Here is a 21,467-nt window from a genome sequence, read left to right as displayed (position 1 = left end):
GTATAATTTTGTATTTTAAAAGTAATTGACTTTTAAAAAAAAAAGAATAGAATAGATGAAATCTAGAAGCATAATTTTGCTTACCCTGGTTTAGTGAGAATTTTAACAGGTTGATATTTTATTCCTTTGCCATGGGATTGAATCAGGTGGTTATCTGCTGCCAGAATCCCGACTCTGTCGTGTGCCATTGCCGTATAGGTTGGAATTAAAGATTTGGCATGTACATGTGTGGCATGAGCTGGGCCCCAGTGGGCTCGTGTGCTCAGCCTGTGGGTCGTACTGGGTGATCAGCACAGTGGGAGGCCTCAGCTGTGAAGGCGACTGTGGTCCAGGGCAAGAGTCATTAGTGGTGAATCTGACTGATGGAGTCCCTCCCGGAGGAAACAGGGGTGCCAAGTGGGCAGCTCCCACCACTGAAGACAGTTCAGTCTCTAAGGCAGGGGGAGGCACATTTCTTGGAAAGGCACAGGTAGTAAATATTTCAGGCCTTGTGGCCAAGGGGCAAAATTGAGAGTATTATGTAGTCACTTAAATAACAATCATTTAAAAATGTGAAAATCGGGGCTCCTGGCTGGCTCAGTTGGTAGAGTATGTGACTCTTGATCTCAAGGTCATGAGTTCAAGGCTCACATTGGGTATGGAGCCTACTTAAAAAACAAAACAAAACATGAAAACCGTTTTTAGCCCACGGCTGTGTGAAACCTGGCAGCAGGCCATATTCGGCCTGATGGTCGCAGTCTGCCACACCTGTCCTACACCAGTAGTTTCCAAACTGATTGATAACAAATCCCTACTAGTCACAAAACAAATTTGACCACACTTCAATATAGGTTTATTCTTCAATTGTAGTGTTTACTCATAAAGTATATTAATATGCTGTGAAATTTACATAAATAATTGAAAAATTAAAAGATAAAAATTTATAATGAAGCCCTAATATTTTCTTCTAGTATCCCAAATGGGTCATTTTGAACACCTGGTGGGGTGTCTGCACCTTCTTTTAATGACAATTGCTTTGCATAGTGTCTTTAAATGAGGTAATTGTACTTATATCAGACCTCCCAGGGGGCCTCATAAAACTCCTATTCCTGGGCCCAGCCCCTAGATCTATTGCATTAAAATCTCTGGGGCTGAGACCTGACTCTGTATTTTATCAAATTCCTCTGATGATTTGAGGATCACTGGTCTAGAGCCAGATGGGACAGAAATATTGCTTGAGTCTTTATTGAGATTCAATATTGAGACCAAAAAAAAAAAAAAAAAGACGTGTTAAATTTTCTATTCAAAATTCCATTGTTTTTACCATAAACTCCTACTTCTAAAAAGGGATGTGAACTAGGATACAATAGAAGACTGATATACCATGGGACATAAAATAACAAAGGAAAAAGTTAGAAGGAACTACAGGGAACATTATTTACCTACCAAGTATACCCAAGAACTTTTGTTGAAGAAAATTGTAATTGAACAAACATTTTCCTCTGAGCTTCCTGGCATGCAATACAAAAGGAAAGCACCATGAATTGCATAATTTTTATTAGCTAATAAAAGAACACACAAGAGATAAAAATTCCCTAATATTCAGAAACTAATTGAATGCATTTATTAAAGGCCCTGAAATCTTAGTCATCAAAAACTTTAGTAGTAGTTTAGCAAAAATGTTCAAATATTTTCACATTGGTTTGTGAAACAGGTCATAACATTTTGAAATGCTGGGAATACATTTCTATGTTTTTCCTAATATAATTCCTATATATGGTTTCTTTGCTTGTAATGTAATGAATATTTTGCTCTTTTCTTAGGGTGAACCAGGAATTATGGGCCCTTTTGGGATGCCTGGAGCATCAATTCCTGGACCACCTGGGCCAAAGGTATGCATTCTTGGAAGTGAATGAATGAATGAATGAATGATTGGTTGATTGATTTATAACTTGGATCTTTGGCAGTTGGTGTGGGGAAAAAATTCATGATACCAGTGAACTAGAATTTTCGTTTTGGAAGAACCCCAAGATATTATCTGGTTCAACCCTGACATTTCACAATTAAGCAAACTAAAGGCTAGCAGGAAATTTAAGATTAGAAATCAGATTTCTTGCTCCTGGTCTTGAACTTGTCACTTCACCATGAACTACCTCCACCAAATCCTAGACCCTAATGCAGGTAAAAATTTATTGTGTTTATTCAGAAGAATCCGGTAGGATTAATAATCAGAAAGTCTGGCAGAAAAGAAAACTGCTCAGATTTAAGAGCATTCCCAGGCATTCTTACAGTCTAAATATTTGAGTCTAGATAGCCACCTGTTTCAGTGGCCTTTCTATAAACTGCTGTCATGATCCTTACTGACAGGTTTTATTTGCTTGGGATTTGAAATCCCCCTCAAATATCTTAGAAGAAGCGACTACCTCCAGATCTGAGACTGATAGATTAAACCCTTTATAAATTGGCCCATCTCTTTTGTGTTTCGTGCTATTATGGTTTCTCCTGTCATCTAAGACCTGAAACTGAACATTATTTGAAATGTGCAGGGAGATAGAGGAGGACCGGGGCTGCCTGGATTTAAAGGAGAACCTGGAATTGCTATTCGAGGACCAAAGGTGGGCTTTTTTTTTTTAATTTTATTTTATTATGTTAGTCACCATACATTACATCATTAGTTTTTGATGTAGTGTTCCATGATTCATTGTTTGCATACAACACCCAGTGCTCCATTCAATACGTGCCCTCTTTAATACCCATCACCAGGCTAACCCATCCCCCCACTCCCCTCCCCTCTAGAACCCTCAGTTTGTTTCTCAGAGTCAAAGGTAGGCTTTATTCATATTTTTTCCCCCTCTATAAGAGGGAAGTGAAAGGGGAATTAATGCAAAGTAAAATGATAGTTGAGACTGTTCTACTCACTCTACATTGATGAACTGGAATGTAAAAGTACACTACCATCGTTTTTTAAAAATCAAGCCATCAGATCATTCATTTTTCATAAATGCAGAGGAATGATAGCTCCTATGGTTAGATTTTGGATGACTAAACAGTTGTTTGAAAATGCTCCTTTTGTAATGTCTGTAATGTAAGAGATTATATGACCCATAACTTCTTTCATTTACATACTAATGGCCTAGGTATCTCTTTTGCAAAACATTATCCAAAAAGTTCATGTCTGGAAGCTTTACTGGATTAAATTTCTCTGCTTTGTTTTCCATCTTTCAGAGTTATTTTAAGTGAAAATGCAAATAATTATAGGAGATGACAGTTTTAAGTAATCATATCTATTTTCCATGGCAACAAAGCACCATTTCCCTGCTCACACAAAACCCAGCATCACAGCAAAATTTCACATTCCAAATGTCACAAACACATCCCATCCCTGTTTATGAGAACAGGCTTCAGGCCTCCATAATCAGCACTGTATTGAATTAGTAGCATGTTTTTATGTAGTCTTGAAACTGGCTTTAGTTCTATCAAATTGCCTCTTCTGGATAAAAGGGATCAAGTACCAACATCAGTGATTTTCAGAACTTCAAAAAAGAAAACTTAGAACCATCTTTGAAATATAATGCAAAACCTACTACATACTGTTGTTAAGTTGGAGTGCTCCTTTTAAAGGTCAAGGGAGGATCCTGACCTCCATTATTCCTCATCACTCTATGAATGAGAGAGACACTTCAAAGGGAATCACTCTGCAGGACATTTTCTTGAATCCAGTGCATCAAGGCCAAGTGACAAAAATTCTACCTATAAAAATATTGTGAGGAGTCGAGAATAAAAACCTGAGACAGATCAGTGCTCCTCTCCCTGCCCCCGATATTTCCTAAGAACATGAGAAGTAACAAGCTAACTGAAATTTTTACAAGATGCAGGACAAAGATCTCTAGGAAAAAAATGTTTAGTTGTAAACTATAAATGTTTTAACATTTTTTCCTTCCAATGTGGGTGCCAGAAGATAAACAGTAACAGCTGCTGATAATCTGTTATAGTCTTAAAACTTAGAAATAAAAACTGAAAGTGAATTCTGATTCCAGTTTTCTTTTCCTTTCAACTTAACCAGGGAGCAGTTACTGCTCTGTTTGGTTGTTGGCCTGTTCCTCGTGTAAGAATGGAAAGAAAGGGCTATCTTATTCAGAATGTTTAGAGCTTTACTCTGAAATACAGAATAGCACAATAAATTGCTTCTGAGAAGTGATCGGTTAGTTCTCTGTGGCTGGGGGTATGCCAAAATTCACCTCTCCTGAAGAACTTGTTTTTGCTGTCACATAACTGGAAGAGATCATCTTGTGTTTTTGTTGAGGATAAATAGTACATTAAGTTTTTATAAGTGGCCAAGTGTTTTCTAAAGATCATTCTTAAGAGGGTTCATCACATAAAACCAGTCTCAGATTTAATAGGGAAAAACAGCTATTGTATTCCTGGTATTCAAATTAAACTTAACTTTTTTTATTGCTTAAAGAGTATGCAGTTTTCTTCCCCTCCCCCCCCCCCCCCCCCCCCCCCCCGCAAGTCAGGCATTCATTCCTAGAAGTAGAGTTAAGAACAGCTTTTGGGAGTTGGATTTGGGGCAGCACTTGGCTTGGAATAATGGCAGTTTGATCTCAGAATGTGAGGTCCTTGCATATAAGGGAAGCATGGAGAGTCCTGTTACTTTCTCCAAAACAAAGTTCTGTCAATTGTCAGTTTCTTCCCAACCATAAATATTTAGAAATATGAACAGCCTTTAATCAAAATAATTTATATGTGTTGACAAGGGCCATTATAAGAGTTATCACAGTAACAGAATGTGATACAGAAAGAATTACATGTTTTAAATATAGCGTAATAGATTTATATTTTCTAAATCTTCTAAGAGAGTCTTCCTCATTTTTTTCTTCCTCTATCTCCATTTTACTTTAGCCAGAAATTTCTTTGATTTGTGGGGCACCTGGGTGGCTCAGTCGGTTAAGTGACCAAGCCTTGGTTTCAGCTCAGGTCACGAGCTCAGGGTCATGAAATGGAGCCCCGCGTTGGGCTCTGCCCTCAGCAGGGAGTCTGCTTGAGATTCTCTCTCCCTCCTTCTCTATCCCTCTCCCTCTGCTCCCCCCTCCATTCGCGTTCTCTAAAAAAAAAAAAAAAGCCTTTGAGTTCCATCTGAAGGAGAGTTAACACATCTCAGAAAATTTTTATTCAAAAGGCAGTAATCATGCTTCCCTATCTTCTATATAGGAGGCAGATTATAGCTACTGAAGTTTTTGATGCCAAAGGTTATCATGTAAAGCAATATTTAGGACTTCTTTCTAGGTCTCAAGATATGAATCACAAACTCTGCGTCCTATCTATTTATAACTTGTTTTTTTTTTTTAATCTGTTTTTAATTTTCATTTGGGCTTATTTATTCCCTGTGTAATTCGGGCCCTATTGGAGAGGACAATAGATGTAACATAACAATAAAAATCTTACCTAACAGTAGGTAGTGTAGTTATCTTACTTGACATTCAAAATTTTACACTTGAGATTTTGTTATGTATTCTTTCCTTCTCTTCTTCTCACACTATGCATATTAAAATTTCTCATTTTTATACTTGTCTATAATTTATGATACAAAAAAAGTGTAATTTTAAAAATTAAAATATCAAGAGCACCTGGGTGGCTCAGTCAGTTGAGTGTCTGCCTTCAGCTCGGGTCATGATCTCAGGGTCCTGGGATCGAGCCCCACATTGGCCTCCCTGCTCAGCGGGGAGCCTGCTTCCCCCTCTCTCTCTGCCTGCCCCTTTGCCTGCTTGTGATCTCTCTGTCAAATAAATAAATTAAGTCTTAAAAAAATTAAAATATCAGTAATCAGTCATTTTTAATTCCTATTAATGTGTTTCCTATAGAGGATTTTGTAATGGTTCCCATTTATTCCCTATATTTATTCCACGCTTCCCACCAAACGCAAATGGGTAAGACTTATGAAGAGGGACTTATAACAAGTTGCCATATGTGGTAGACTTCCCTTCTAAAATTATTCAAATCATTCCTCTGCACTTATCAAGTGCACGTTTGCCATAGAGAGTTGGTATTGTGCTCAAGTTTTGCCAGGTGTTTCATTGTTTAGTCTTATGATGTTACCTGGTGTTGAATTTATGCAGGGGGCCCAAGGACCTCGCGGACCAGTGGGTGCTCCAGGACTCAAAGGGGATGGCTATCCTGGTGTGGCTGTAAGTGTGGACATTGCTGTGATTTCCTTCATTCCCTCCCTCCTTCTCTTTCTTTCTTTCTTGATAAACACTGCACATGACAAGGACCCTCACTCTCTTCCTTATTATGTCATCTCAGGGACCTCGGGGACTACCAGGACCCCCTGGGCCAATGGGCTTACGTGGAGTGGGGGACACTGGTGCAAAGGTAAGATTTTAAAGTAGGTAACATAGTAGATTCTAAGAAGATGTCTGATAGGTAAGTGACTTTGGTAAAGGTGAATTTTTTTTTATCAGACATAATAGAGGAGTGGTAGTCTAAAGAATTGATAGTTATTTATCTTCACCTATGGACCTCCTGGGGGAACTTGCACTAGTTTGAGCATGTGGATTAATTTTGTGGATTTTCTCCTGCTTCTCTGGTCGCAACTCTCACGTTCCTTTGTTGCTTTGTTTTCTGTACCAAAGTCAGAGTGTGGTCCAGAGCCCTCCTCCCTCCTCTAGATCTCTCTTCGCCTAGGTGATCTCATCCAGCCCCATGGCTTTAACTACTACTCATATGCTGATGCCTTTCAAATTTCTCTTTCCCCCTAAGCTCTGACTGCACACATCTAGTTTCTTACCATATAACTTCTCTTGGCTTTCTTACAGACATCTCTAACCTAAGACCCAAAATATAATTTAATTTTAATTTTCACCTCATAAGCCTATAAATGGCACCACCCAACTCATGCTCAAGCTAGGAGACGTGAGTCATTCTTGCCCCTTCCTTCCCTCTCCCTCCATGTCTAGTCTTTTGGTAAATGCTGTCAGTTCTCTCTTCAAAATCTATTTTGATTCTAGCTGCTTTTCTCCTTCTGCTTCACCAGGGCAGACTACCATCATCACTTGTCTGGGCTATTAAAATAACCCCTTCAGGGGCCTTCCCTCTTCTACCTCAGCCCTTCTGTCACCTGCTAGGCAGAGCTGTCTTTTAAAACCAGGAATCAGATCATATCCCTTTCCTTCTCAAAAAAACACTCTGATGGCTTCTCTCTGCACTTAGAACAAGATCCTACCACTTCCTATGGCCTATGTGACCCTTCACGACCTGATTGTCGCTCTTGCCCCTTCTCCTTACTGACCTTCTGCCGGCGACACTGGCCTGCCCTGTTTCAGCTCATTCCTGCTTCTGGGTCTTGGCTCTGTCAAGATGGCTTATTCTTAAGGCTGTGGCTCAAATCTTGCCTAACCTGTGCCTGACTGCCTAAACAAAGAACAATTGTCTCCCCCCTCACTTATCACTCTCACATCCCCCTGTGTATGTCCTCCAGAGCATGTATCACTTTTTCAAGCCATCTTGCTCATTTACTGTTCTGCGTATTCCATGAGACTGTACATTTTCCTGAAGGCAGGCTCTTTGTCTTGATCCCTGCTAAATTCCTGGCACCAGAAGTAAGCATGCCGCCCAATAGGAGCTGTATAACATGTTGAATGAATGGAAAGTGAATAAATGATCAGTATTACCCTAAAGAGAAAATATGTCCTTAGAAACATATCTACTTAGTTTTTCAAGTGCTTCTGGGTCATTAGAGGGAGATGTTCTAATTGTTCAATGTCAACTTCTTGTTTTGATTTTTTGGTCTCTGCCCCAGCACGTGGGAGAGACAACACCTTGCTGACGCTTCTGTACAATGGGGCAGGGACCCTTTTGCCTTCTCCTCAGGACAATAAAAGATGGGAGACCCATGGCACTAAATATTGTCTGTAAAGGACAGCTTGACTCCTCCCTGTCTCTGTTAGCGTAATCATGAGAGCCCAGGGAGAGGCTGTGTCTGAAAGTACTGTGTAAACTCTACAGAGGACCACATCTGAGATACTTTTATCAAGGTTCTGGCTTGGTCGGACTCGGAACGGAATCCAATCCTCTAACACACCTTGACGGTGTCAATAAACCATACTGAACTTGGGTATGGAAGTATTCTTTTTTTTTCTTTAAAGCATAGTCATTTGTCAAATGTTAAAATTAAAAAAGTAGGAAGACATTTCACTATGTAAACCTTGTTGTTTGCTGCTCTGAGTGGAGCACGGGTAAAATCTTTTGTTACTATGTAAATATTCCTTCAGGTAGGAAAGTAGAAACTTATTTAATATATGGCATGAGATAAAACCTATTAAATGTACATTGGAATGTATCTGTATTCTAATGGAAACATGATCATTTACATTTCCACTGAGTAGGTTATTATATTTTAGATAAGTATATATTGTATTATATTAAATTATACTATTATGCTACTGCTCTACATTTAGCAATGATAATAAAGGCAGGCACTTACACACAGATAGAGAACATTTTAAAATTTGTTTCTTGTGAATATTCCACTATGTCAGGTTATTTAACATACAAGCTAAAACATTTACTAAATAATTCCATATACTGGTTTTCCCGGAAAGTTCCCTGTATTTGCTATCATATACATTTTAGGGGGAAAAATCAAGAAAAAACGTGTTCCTTCAAAATTTTATGCTGCCTATTTTACTTTTTGAAACAACCAACATGTTGCCAGAGATGTGTCTTAAGGGAGACTCATTATCTCTGTTAGCCCACACGGGAGGCTGAGTGGAGGAGGCAGCTGACAGCTCATTCCTGGCTGAGGGAGGAGAGAATATTGGCTAGGATCTGCCTCTGTCTCCCTGTCCCCCCCCGACCCCCCACTCTCAGCTGCCTTATCTTTTTCTCTTTGACCTCTTCCTGTGGATGCTGGGAAAATGTGTTATCCTGGAAATCGTGTGAGCTGGTCTTAGAATTAAAGAACTTGGATCATAAACTTGAAAATAAAGGAAATTCTAAAAGCAAACACCAGCTTTTAAATAACTTTCAATGTCATCTCTCATCTTTGATAGAGGTCTTAAAGTCTCTATGTGGCCTTTTTCTCTGAAGAAAACTTTTGGAAACACACACACACACACAAGCACACAAGTAAAGCGAGATATTTGGAAAAGTTTAATTCCACCTAACTTCGTCCTTGTGGTTTGGTAAAGTGGAGGTGAGACCCTCAAAATACCTAAAGGTGTCAATGGTAGCAAAAACACTGGTCTCAAATGCGAACAAAATTCATCTCCTTTCATTCTGACTTAAAAGAACAGAGGAATTGTAAGTATGTGGGAGTGCATCTGTGTGTGTGCGTATAATTGTATAGACATATATATCTGATATGTTTTTCATTTAAACTCTGTGTAGTCACCTTAAAATATTGGCCTTAGCGCATTAACTTACAAAACAAATGTGTTTTGAAATGAGGAAACCATTAAGGTTGACAATTTATGGTCCGTTTTTGTGCTATTTAGTTAAGGGCACATGTGTTTAACATATGACACAGACATTAGAATCAAAGCTTCTATGTTTCAAAACCTATCAGAAGCAGTCCCTGACATCTTGCACCCTTGTGGTGCTCTCTGGCTTTTTTCCAAGTGAAAGAATTCCATATGACATCAGTGGTTATAGTACTTCTATATACAATTACCTTGAATTGCATCCAAATTTTGACAAGGGCGTCTGAAAGATTTCTAAAATTCTTATGAAAGTTATACTTCCAAGTAGATAGGAGATATAGTTTTAAAATCTGCTTTTGAAACATGCCTGGAAGAGAAACTAACGATTTGGTTTCTTGCTGAGTTGGAAGCACTCATCTAGCACCCTGTTCCCCGGACCCAGACTTGTTTGTTGATGGGGAAGGCAAGCTCAAGGATCTTATTTAGTGCTACCTGCACTTTTTCACTGAACCCCTACAGACAAAAAGGACCCTTTGTGATTTGGGGACAATCATTATGTGACCCTCATCTGCCTTTGAGAAGCCCACTTGACTCTTTTCTCCAGTATTTTCACCTGCAAAGGCTCATGAGGTGCATGTGACCTAGAGGCTGATCCACTGACATCTCTGAGAGTAAAAGTTTATCCTTGGCCTCCTGAGCTCCATAAGGACAAGTGCATCCTGTCATGTACCTCTCTCAGCTCTATTCCTTCCCTAAAGCTTTGGAGCAGGTGAGCTGGGGCCAGTCCTTGCACAGAGGGGCTCTAACCTGCCTGTTAGAGCCCTCAAGGGGCCTCTTCACCATCAAGTGGTTGGAATAAAATCTGTGGGCAGAAAGCATATGTTGGGTTGTTGCTATTATTATTGTATACTATGTCAATAGACATTATATACTACCTAAATATTTCCAGAATATCATCGCATTTTAAACTACTCCCTTATTTTATAGGTAAGGAGAGCAGGAAGCAGAAAGGCTGAACACCTTGCCCCTTTACAATAGAAACGGTGTTGATACTATATTATGTTCATGTGTAAGAGGGAGACTATGAATATGGATGAATGAATGCAAATGAAATGAATGAATAAATTAGAGCAGAGAGACTGACTCGCCCTGATCTGCAGATGTTCATCTTCAAAGCTGTCGAGCTTCCAGGTATCTCGGCATCACTTAGCGTACAGTGGGATTGTTTCTCTTTCCAGCCTCGCTTTCCCATCATCCAAACTTAAATTATGTAAACTTTAACGAGAAGCACAAACCCAAACCCAAAAGAGTTAAACATTTTTCAAAAGCTTTAAATGTTTGAATATTGTAAATACATGCTTTATTTGACAAAAGTGGCCCATAGTCATAAATTAAAATGCAAGGCTCTGTGAAATTCCACCGAGTGTCATTATTCTAACAATGTTCCCGGCATTTGAATTGCCCCTCTGTTCTCTGCAATGGCTCACATATGTGCACACCACCAACAGGCCGTGGCAGAACAGAGGAGCAATTCACACAGAACTGCGTTAGGAATTTGTGGATTCCATTGGTGGACATGGACTGGACAAGAAACTCCGTTTTGAACAGTCTCTGACAAGGAGGCTGGCCTCGGATACAGACTTCATGACAGTGATGTTAAGGGTCTGTGACTCCAGGTTGGAGTGGAAGAAACCCACCTCCCATAATAGGACTGCAAAATTGGGACAGGCAGGACAATCAGCTCAAAACCAGGACTAATTAGAGCCAGAGCCATATCAAGTTGAAATGCTAGGCAACTTGACCTTTAGATTTCAGAAAAGGTCACATTCAAGACCAGGAAAACTGCACTAGGTGACTTTTCAAGGTTTTTCCCCAATTCAGTTCCATGCATGTTCTTTAAAATCACAGCTGTATTCTGGTCTGTCTTGTGACCTTCAAGGCTGCTTTCATCTCTCCTTGCTGTTTTCCTAGCTCTGCATTTCTCTCCCCAGCAGTACATACATACCTCCTCTCCCTTCAGCCCTGGAAACACACACTAAATCCTCTTAGCATTGGCCACCCAAATCACCATCCACACATTTTTATTTTCAGTAATTCAGACTAGAGGAGCTCTCCCCGCTCCCGTGGGAGATTATATTGAATATCATTACAAGAGAGCCTTCTCTTCTCTCTGTCATTAGGGACAACATCAGTATTTCTATACTCAAAATTCCTAATGCAGCTAAATAAGAAAGACTGTCCTTCTCCACTGAGATTCTCAGCACCTTGGCACAGGGTAGTCTTTTGTTCATCTTTGATGAGTTGATTTTGAGAAAAGAAACAATCAACAAATCCCCCCCTCCCCTAACCTCACCACCCCCATCCAAAAGCAAGTTTTTAAATTATCATGGACTTTGAGACACTGCTGATTGGGGGTGAATATTAAAGTTCTAGGAGAGAAATTAATTGGAAGAATGGAAATTATTTTAAATATTTCGAAATTTAAAGCTGGGAAAATATGCTAAAGCAAATGTTATCATGATTTGAGTGCTTGTTTTCCAGCACCTTCTTCATTATTTTCACATCTCCCTGATAATTGTGCTGGTAACTGTTCCTGTCTCCCTTTTCACACTAAAGGGTGTCAGTGAGAAGTGACTGAGTGCTATGACAATGGCCAGTCAACAACCAATACACATTCTCAGTATCAGGCTGTGTATTCAGAAGCTTACAGTAAGCTAAATTTCCATTGGCATCCTGGCAGCCACAGAGAGGCTCAGCAGAGTTACTAGACCAGTGCATAAGTTTATTAGAGGATCCATTCCAGAGTGATGCTTATGTTTGTGGTAGCTGGAGCCTTCATAGTTAGAGCTTAATTTTATTTAAAAGCCAGAAAGGAAGCAACATGAGGCAGTTGCTAATCATCACTTTGACTTATGACTTATTTTGAAACTCAGTCATTCCTTGGTTTCATCATTTAGTAGGATCTTGAGTACTACTCCTTGGAAAATTTTTTAGCAGCTAATTCTTTTCACAGTGAATTCAATTTGCTTTTCATTGTCCCACTGGTAGAAAGGCATGAAATCCGTTTAAGAACAACTGTAACCTGCTTCCACCATCCTCTCACCGAGGGGCAGGGACCTAACACACACACACCATGTTTTGTCTTGAAGAGCACTATATTCTCAAACATTGTGTTTAAATCTTATAATACGCAGAAGGTATAATAGATTGTTTCCTTTTCACTGCTCCACTTGGACCTCTGTTACTGACTAGCTGTGTGACCTCAGCAAGTTACTTACTTTCCCTGGGACTTAGCCTCCTCATCAGTGGTCTGGAATAATGATGCCCACCTCACAGGGTTATTCTGAGAAATTAATGGAATAATATCTATAAAACATTTTAATGAATTCTAACACACTAACGTCATAGTGGTCATCACAACATGCATTACTCTGCCAAATCAAGTATATTGCAGCATGGATACACAGAGAAAATAAGAATTGGTGTAGGTAGAAGATCTGGAATGAGACTAAGTAAAACATTGGGGTCAACCACAAAACTGAGCAGTGGCAATGACGGGGAAATAGAGAGGCCAGCCTTAGACAGCCGGGCACAGTGCAGGGGGTGAGGGCCTCTCAGGGATCTTGTCACGAGGATGCTTTCTTTCTTCTCCTTGAGAGAGCATGACTGACTGAATGTAGGAAAAGGACTCTCACAGCCACAGACCCATGGTCTCTGCATTAAATGGTAGCTTGGAAGAGAGTCTACAGAGACATTAGCATTTTGCATCTAGCTCCAGCCAACACCAAGAAGGGAGATAAGCTCTGGAGTCCGACCTGGGTTTGAATTGCTGCTGGCTGCATGGTTTCTGGGAAATCATGTATCCTTATCTCTAAGTCTCAGTTTCCTTAGCTATAAAATGAAGTAAGTTGATGTTGATAGGATCAGATAATAAATGAAAAGTACCTGCCACATAATAAATTTAATAAATGTTAATTATTATTTATATTATTAATTATGATAATTTTAATGTTAACCAAAGCAAAGGTTTACCAATGAGAAAAAAAGAACGAATGTGGGGGCGCCTGGGTGGCTCAGTTGGTTAAGCAACTGCCTTCGGCTCAGGTCATGATCCCAGGGTCCTGGGATCGAGTCCCACATTGGGCTCCCGGCTCAGCGGGGAGCCTGCTTCTCCCTCTGACCCTGTCCCCTTTCATGCTGTTTCTCTCTCACTCGCTCTCTAATAAATAAATAAATAAAATCTTTAAAAAAAAAAAAAAGAATGAATGTGATAGTGTGTTTGGTTTCTTTTCCTTCCTTTTAAAAAGTGAAATTTGTGATATTAATCAATGAATGATTACCAGGACCATCATAAGATTATGTATGATGTTAAAGGGGTTGAAATCAACCACTCTGCAAGGTTACGGTCTAGGTAAAACCTTCACTGAATCATTTGTTAAATTCACATATACAAGTACTGCAGGGAGTTAGTTCTAAAGTGGCCATTTCCTGTGAAAAACTGGAAGGAGTATCTCAAGTCTAGAATTCCTTTTGTGGGCCAAGAGGAAGCTCTGGGTAATCTAAATAGTTTTGTGTGTTTGTTTGTTTTGTGGAGGGTAGGGGTAGGATTTAGGCTATGTGGTCTTATGAAATTGATGGATATAGTAAAAAATGGCAACTCCAGAATTTGCTTTCAGGGCTGACTATCATCTCCTAATGCAAGGGCTCCCTCTGCAGGCTCCAGTAACTCTCAGCTCCTGCATGGGAAGCTAAGTCCAGCTGTGCAAGTGCCTGTCGTAATTCCTTTTATTTGTGATTGTCACGCCATCCACTGACAATAGAACCACATGTCTGAACGTGTCACGGTGAACGCACTTCATAGGTACCCGTGGTGCTGCGTGTGGCAGACCGGGTGCTATCAGATGGTGAAGTGAGTCCGGACCATGGTCCTCTTGTATGCCTTCACTGGCACGTGGCCCGTGGAACAAAAGACATAATACATCTTCAAGACCGCACCATAGTAGAGAGACACTGTCTCTGTGGACTTCCATAGCTCATTAAGTGCCTGATATTCCCATCTATTAAAAAGTAGGGTACAGAAACACCAAGGAACAACCCTAAAACCATGTTATGACCAACCGTAACGTCTGCAGAATATGTTAAGCTAAGACTCGGTTTAAAGTCTATCAGATAAATAAATGCATATATCAGGTTCTATTTGCCTAGGTCAAAAGATAACAAAAGATTATTTGGATAGATAAAACATGGCTATACGTCAACAATTATATGGATAAAGATGGACAGCTTATTTGAGGAAAACACTAGCACCACAGGTGATGTGAGAAACATGTTCTCAAAGTTCACTGGCCAACGTTCAAGGACAGAAAGGGCAGTAAGGTGTCCACAAAGTCTACACTCGGCCCTCAGACACTCCTACGTGATGAGCATTAGGGAAACTGAGGAAGAGAGAGAATGAGTAGCAATAGTGAGCATGGACAAGGCTGGCCTAAAGTACACTCACTCACAACTTATTTCAACTGTTTTTCCCACTTGCTTTCCCATCTGGGCTCAGTGTGTATGTGTGTATGTGTGTATTAGTATGATTAATACTAATTGAGAAGGAAGTTTTAACTAAAATCATCACAAGAAAAATATCATGAATTGAATTGTAGAGTGTCGAATTCTTTCTTAAAAGAAATATTACTCAATTAAAAAATCTCCTACCTTGTCTCTGTATTCTTAATTTTTAAAAGGCATGTAACATTTGGGACATACCAAGAATGCATGAAAGACATGTAAGATCTAATGATACCGAATCCACCTGTGTGCTTTCATCCTTTGCCCGTCTTTCTATCTTTAAAATCTTGTATTCTTCTCCTTATCAATGGTGAACATCACGGCAAATTTTCCTTACCTTTACTGGTGAGGTTTTTATTGGATATTGTTTGTGGATTTTAAAAAAATACTATCAAAAACATTTTATTATGAAAATTATTAAGCGTATGTAGAAGTAGAAAGGCTAGTAAAATGAACTTCCATTTACCCGTCACACTTGAACAATTATCAGTATGTGGTCAATCTTGTTCTATCATCCTCTTCCACTGCATTCCTCTGAAGCAAATCCCAGACATCTCCTATATAAAGGCTTAGCATTTGTCTTTCAAATATAAAAGCTCTTTTTAAAAAACATAAATGCAGTACCGTTAGCAAAATAAAAAAAACATGAATAATTCCTTAGTATCATCAAATATCCAGTGTTCAAATTTACCAGCTTGTCTTACAAATTTGTTACAGTTGGTTTGTCTGAATTGGGATCCAAATGATGTCCACACATTGCATTCGATTGAGATGCTTCTTAAATCTCTTTTAATCAAAGGTTAGTCATCCTTTGTTTTTCCCTTGTGCTTTCTTGTGGATGAGTTCCTTGTCCTTGAGGTTCTTGTCGATGCTATTCTTATGGTGTTGACATGTTTCTACATCCTCTGGTTGTCAGATTTAGAGATTTGCTCAGATACAGGTTCTGTTTTTCTCAGCAGAAAGCTTTCCAGGTGGGGCTGTGTGCTCCCCATTGCTCCACATTGGGTTGCGGCCCCATGCTTCCAACCTCACCACAGAGGAGCAGAGGTGAATAACAATACAAGAGGGGGGCACTGTATCTGGGGTGGGGTGCACAGTAACCGGGCAAAGAAGACAATTATTCTTGACAAAACATCGAATGGTTCTGGCTAGAATCTATCGAACTGTGTTTACCTGGGTTCTGTCTTGCTGGTGGGTGTCAAAATGCAGCAAGTGTGTGAATCAGTCGGGTATAGCTGGAAACTCTCCCCCAGTGAACTTACAGATACTCCCTCTAAAGGTGTATCTTGAGTCAAGAGACTCAAGAAAAGAGAGACAACAGAAATGTATGTGGTACAGGACACGTCATGTTCTCTACCTGGAGCTCCTGATGATAGGAGTGATCATTTAAGCTGGGAGAAACTTGGGGTCAAAGTTGGTAATCAGAAGGAGAGAGGTGTTAGAGAGATAATTAGTACCTGTGGTCACAAAAGCAGCTATCTACTATGTGGAAGAGATGGAGACAGGAGACCAGAATAAAAAAGTGGCTTGCAGGCACAAGGGAAATGGGTAATTATGAAATTAGAGATTAAAAGAATTAAGTCGTTAAAAAAGTTTAAATCTTTTCCTTTTCTTTTAAGGCCTTGTTTTCTCTTTAGGATTTATAAGTAGAAAGTAAAATTAAATAAGGATGGGCTATTTTGCTAGATAAACAATTTCATCATTTCTTATAATCCATGATTTTTGCACTGTTGCAATCTAGAAGCTATTTAGATCCTAACAAATCATGGATGAAATGGGACCTCAGGCAAAGAGCTTGGGAGATTTAGCTTCAAAGCCTGGCTTTCATTTCTTTCTTTCTTTTTTTTTTTCTTTTCCTTTATAATTTTTTTTGAGGCATATTTTATATATCCTAGAACTCACCCACTCCAAGTATATATTTCAATGATTTTTAAAGGAAATTTAGCAAGCTGTACAACCTCACCATAAATCAGTTTTAGAACATTTTCTTCCCCCCAATAAAATCTCTTACGCCCATTTACAGTTAATCCTGTCCTCATTCCAATTCCTGGTCCCAGGCAATCATGGATTTACTGTCTGTCTCTATAAATTTGCCTCTTCTAGATATTTCATACAAATGGAATCAAATATGTGGTCTCCTAGATCTGGCTTCTTTCATTGAGAATAAAGCTTTTGAGGTTCATCCATGTTGTAGCTTGTCGCTGTGGTCCGTTCCTTTTTATTGCTGAATATACCACATTTTGTCTATCCATTTATCACTTGCTGGGCATTTAGGTTGTTTCTAGTTTTTAGCTATTATGAATAATTCTACTAAGAGCATTTATATGTGAGTCTTTGTGTGGACATATGTTTTCATTTCCCTTGGGTACAGGAGTGAAATTACTAGTATACAGTAAATCGATGTGGAACTTTTTAAGAAACTGCCAACCTGTTTTCCAAAGTGGCTGTACCAGCAACTTACGAGTGTTCCTTCTTCTCCATGTCCGCCTAGTCCTGCTTTTCAGTAGCTGTGCAGCTTTAGGCGAACTTTAATTTCCTCTTTAATAAAGCAACTGGGCTGGGGGCACCTGGGTGGCTCAGTTGGTTAAGCATCTGACTCTTGGTTTCAGCTCAGGTCATGATCGCAGGGTCCTGGGATCGAGCCCCACGTTGGGCTCTGTGCTCAGCATGGAGTCTGCTTGAGATTCTCTCCTCCCTCTGCCCCTCCCGCTCCTGCTCTCTCTTTCTCTAAAATAAATAAATAAATCTTAAAAAAAACCCAAAACCAGCTGGGGTGAGGCATTAATATTTTCCAAGTGTTTACTCAGCTAGATAGGCACAGTGGCACAAGAGAGCGAGCCATTGTATCTGGGGTGAGGTTCACAGCACCCAGGCAAAGAAGACAATTATTTTTGATTAAACATCAAATGGTTCTGGGCAAAATCTATTGAACTGTGTTTACACATTGTTCAATAGATTTGTGTATTGTGTATTATGTGGTCACAATACAATAAATTGTGTGTCTATCACAGTGTCTAGACATTGTGATAGACATTGTGACAGAGACACTCACATTCTTTGTCTTAACTTCACTGTCATCCCCAGGAAATGTACGTATGATTTTGTACGTATCTGATGAGTGTGCTGAGTTTCAGAGACATTAGGTGAGTTAGGCGTCGCTCTAACACAGGGTTGTCGTGAGTGCTAAATTACGTCCAATAGCCTATATGAACATGCATAGTAGAGTTCCGGGCACATAAAAGGTGGCTAATGAAGAGATTTTCATTTCTCTGCTTCTTCCTTTCATTCACATCTCACATAGATAGATCTAAGCACAGGGCCTGAGCTACCCTAGTCAGGCCCCCCCACTTTCCTGGGCTACCTGCCTGTTCCAAAAGACTTTGGGGGAACCTCAAAAGCTTGTAGAGAACTTATCCGGTAGTTGCAACTGCTTTTAGGGAAGAAGTATCTCAAAGCTCACCCTCAACCCCAAGTAGCATCATTTTTGTTGTATGAAACAGTAAGAGCAACTAGTTCAGGATGGGCTTATAGCTTTCAATGGTTTCTTTTTATTCTTGTTCCTTGTTCCTCCCTCCACTCACAATGGCGGCTCTTTTCCAAATTCCAGCGAAGGGAGTTCTGCAAAAAGTACCTTTTAAGGTTGTCAAAAGTTAACTGACTTGATTGCTTTGAAATGGACCCATATCAGTTGGCTGGAAGATTACTTAAGTGGCAATAAGAAATGAAAACAAAAGGCAATAACACTCCCTTTGTCAAGTACAGGAAAGTGATCTGGGAGAAAAGGGCTCAATTGATATCTTAGTCAAATTCAAGGGTTTGGGTTTTAAAATATCATTTTATGTATGAAAGTTTATATAAAATATTTTTAATATGAAATATGACATTTTATATAAACTATACAACTTAAAATTTTTTTTGTCTTCTGTTTTAGATCAGTAACTTGTCATTCATTGTGTCTTTTCAGGGAGAGCCTGGTGTCAGAGGCCCCCCGGGCCCCTCTGGGCCTCGGGGCATAGGAACCCAAGGGCCAAAGGTGAGTCTCTAAGTCTGTGCTCTGTGTGAAGTGCAGATACCATCCGTGCCAACCGAGTGGACATTAACTTCACGGCACATGTTTATTATAGTGTTGACTTATTTTTTCTTGAGTGCTGACGAAAAGTCTTCTTTTCTCATACTATGTAGCTTTCAGTAAAATAGATCATTTGAGGGTATGAAGTCATTTACTTCCCCAAAAGAAATTAGAAAGTGTCTCTTAAGAAAGTGGTTGCAAAATGCTCAAAATATTTGCAGGTTTCTTGGAGGCTGTGCCATCATTAAGGAGCACACATTTTGACTCTGGTCAAGGTGCCTCAGCTGGTCTTTTAACAGAATGCGCGGTAATGCATTGTGTCACATGTGCATAGTCCACTCTGTCAGGGCCTCGGGGCAAGGCTCTACGTTTATTGTCCCCATGGAAGGTGAGAGAAACTTCCTTGAACTCCCTTTGCTCTCGTTTCTATTTCTCTTTCTTTTGTCATCTCCAATCTGGTGATTATTCATCCTTTCTTTCTTATAATCCAGTGTTTTTCAATGAGGGAGATCTTGTCTTCCCTGGTTTGCCCCAGGGGGGACATTTGGGATGTCTGGGACATTTTTGGGTGTCACAGTGGGGGGAGGAGTGCTGCTGGCATCTAGTGGGAAGGGGGCAGGGATGCTGCTAAACATCTTACAGTGTACAGGACAGCCCCCATCATAAAGAGCTATCCAGCTCAAGATGGGAATAGTGCAGAGGTCGAGAAGCCCTGTTTTAACTGTTGATTCACGTGTTCAACAAATAATTCTTTGATTTGTTCAAAAACCGAAGTAAAGAAGTATCAGGCATGTTCATAGGGCAAATGGGTGTCAGTAAGCCACTCATTTCAAATTTCAAATCCATATGTTCATGACCAAAATGCACAGAAGTGAATTAGAGCCTCATATTCAGAGAGGACAGGGCAAAGGCTCCATGAGTCAAAGATTTTAGTGAGGATCCCAGAATTACCAAGATTCTTAGTTTATCTTTTTTTGTCCATCGACTTCATTTTGGCAGTAGGTGATTTCTTAACTGTGTGGATCACTTTACATGGATGAAGATACTCCCAAGATGTTAGTAGTTGTTATCACTGGGTGGTGGAAAGAACGTCTATTTTTTTCTTTGTCGTTCTCATCTTTAATTTTTTTTTCAATGAGCAGGTGTTCCTCTTACAATTAGGAAAAAATAAAGCTTTTTTTTTTTTCTGTAGTGGAAAGAAAAAAAGGCTGACTTATATAGTAACTCATATTAATCCAACATTTCTCAAAGCTTGTTCCATCAAATGTTAATTAGGAACTTCTGGAATAAACAAAGTTAAACTAATCTCTCTATTGTGGGACTTCTTAGAGGTTTTAATATATTTCTATGGGCATACCTTGGAGACATTTTAGGTTCAGGTCCAGACTACCACAATAAAGTAAATACCACAATAAAGAGAATCCAATGAATTTTTTGGTTTCCCAGTGCATATAAAAGTTATGTTACCATTATATTCTAGTCTATTAAGGGTGCAATAGCATTATGTCTAAAAAAAACCAAAGAATATACCTTCATTAAAAATACTTTATTGCTAAAAATGCTAACCATCATCCAAGCTTTCCACAAGTAGTCATCTTTTTGCCAGTGGAGGGTCTTTCCTCCATGTTGATGGCTGCTGACTGATGAAGTTGGTGGCTGTTGGAGGTTGGGGTGGCTGTGGCAGTTTCTGAAAAGAAGACCACAGTGAAGTTTGCCACCTTCTTGACTTTTCTTTTCACAAACAATTTCTTTGTGGCATGCGTTTGATAGCATTTTACCCAGAATAGAACTTCTTTCAAAATAGGAGTCATTCCTCTCAAACCCTGCCACTGCTTTATCAACTAAGTTTATGTAATATCCTAAATTCCTTGTTGTCATTTCAATAATTCTTCACCTTTTTTTTACAAAATGTATTTCTTAAATAAGACTTGAAAGTTAGAATTACTCCTTGATCCATCAGCTGCAGAATGGATGCTGTGTTAGCAGCCAGGAAAACAACATAATCTAGTCATCCTTCTCCACCAAGAGCTCTTGGGTGACCAGGTGCACTGTTAATATTTTGAAAGCAGTCTTTTTTTTTTTTTTTTCTGAGCAGTAAGTCTCAACAGTAGGTCTAAAATATTCAGTAAACCATGTTGTGGACAGATGTGCTATCATCGGGCTTTGTTGTTCTCCTTATAGAACATAAGCCAAGTAGATTTAGCATAATCCTCAAGGGCCCCCATATTTTTGAACTGGTAAATGAGCACTGGCTTCAATTTAAAGTCACCAGCTGCATCAGCCCCTAACAGGATGGTCATCCTGTCCTTTGAAGCTTGGAAGCCAGCCGCTGACTTCTCTCCAGCTATGAAAGTCCTAGATGGCATCTTCTTCCAATATAAAGCTGTTTCACCTATGCCGAAAGTCTGTTGTTTAGTGTAGTCACCTTCATTTACTCTCTGAGC

The 21,467-nt window shown here is 39.6% G+C and overlaps 1 protein-coding gene across 1 annotated transcript in view; it reads left to right on the top strand.

The window, feature by feature from the left end:
* The window catches only part of COL28A1 (collagen type XXVIII alpha 1 chain), a 158,376-nt gene that overhangs the window by 76,670 nt on the left and 60,239 nt on the right, over window positions 1–21,467 (top strand). The window contains exons 22-26 of the mRNA XM_036064440.2: window positions 1,803–1,871; window positions 2,526–2,594; window positions 6,096–6,164; window positions 6,283–6,351; window positions 18,919–18,987. Of these exons, the coding sequence (XP_035920333.2) occupies window positions 1,803–1,871; window positions 2,526–2,594; window positions 6,096–6,164; window positions 6,283–6,351; window positions 18,919–18,987 (345 nt within the window). The remainder of the gene's footprint in view (window positions 1–1,802; window positions 1,872–2,525; window positions 2,595–6,095; window positions 6,165–6,282; window positions 6,352–18,918; window positions 18,988–21,467) is intronic.

This window comes from Halichoerus grypus, chromosome 12 (assembly GCF_964656455.1).
Source record: "Halichoerus grypus chromosome 12, mHalGry1.hap1.1, whole genome shotgun sequence".
In the NCBI taxonomy this organism is placed as follows: domain Eukaryota; kingdom Metazoa; phylum Chordata; class Mammalia; order Carnivora; family Phocidae; genus Halichoerus; species Halichoerus grypus.
Note: the sequence above shows the minus strand (reverse complement) of the source record. Positions and strands in the feature narration are given on the sequence as shown.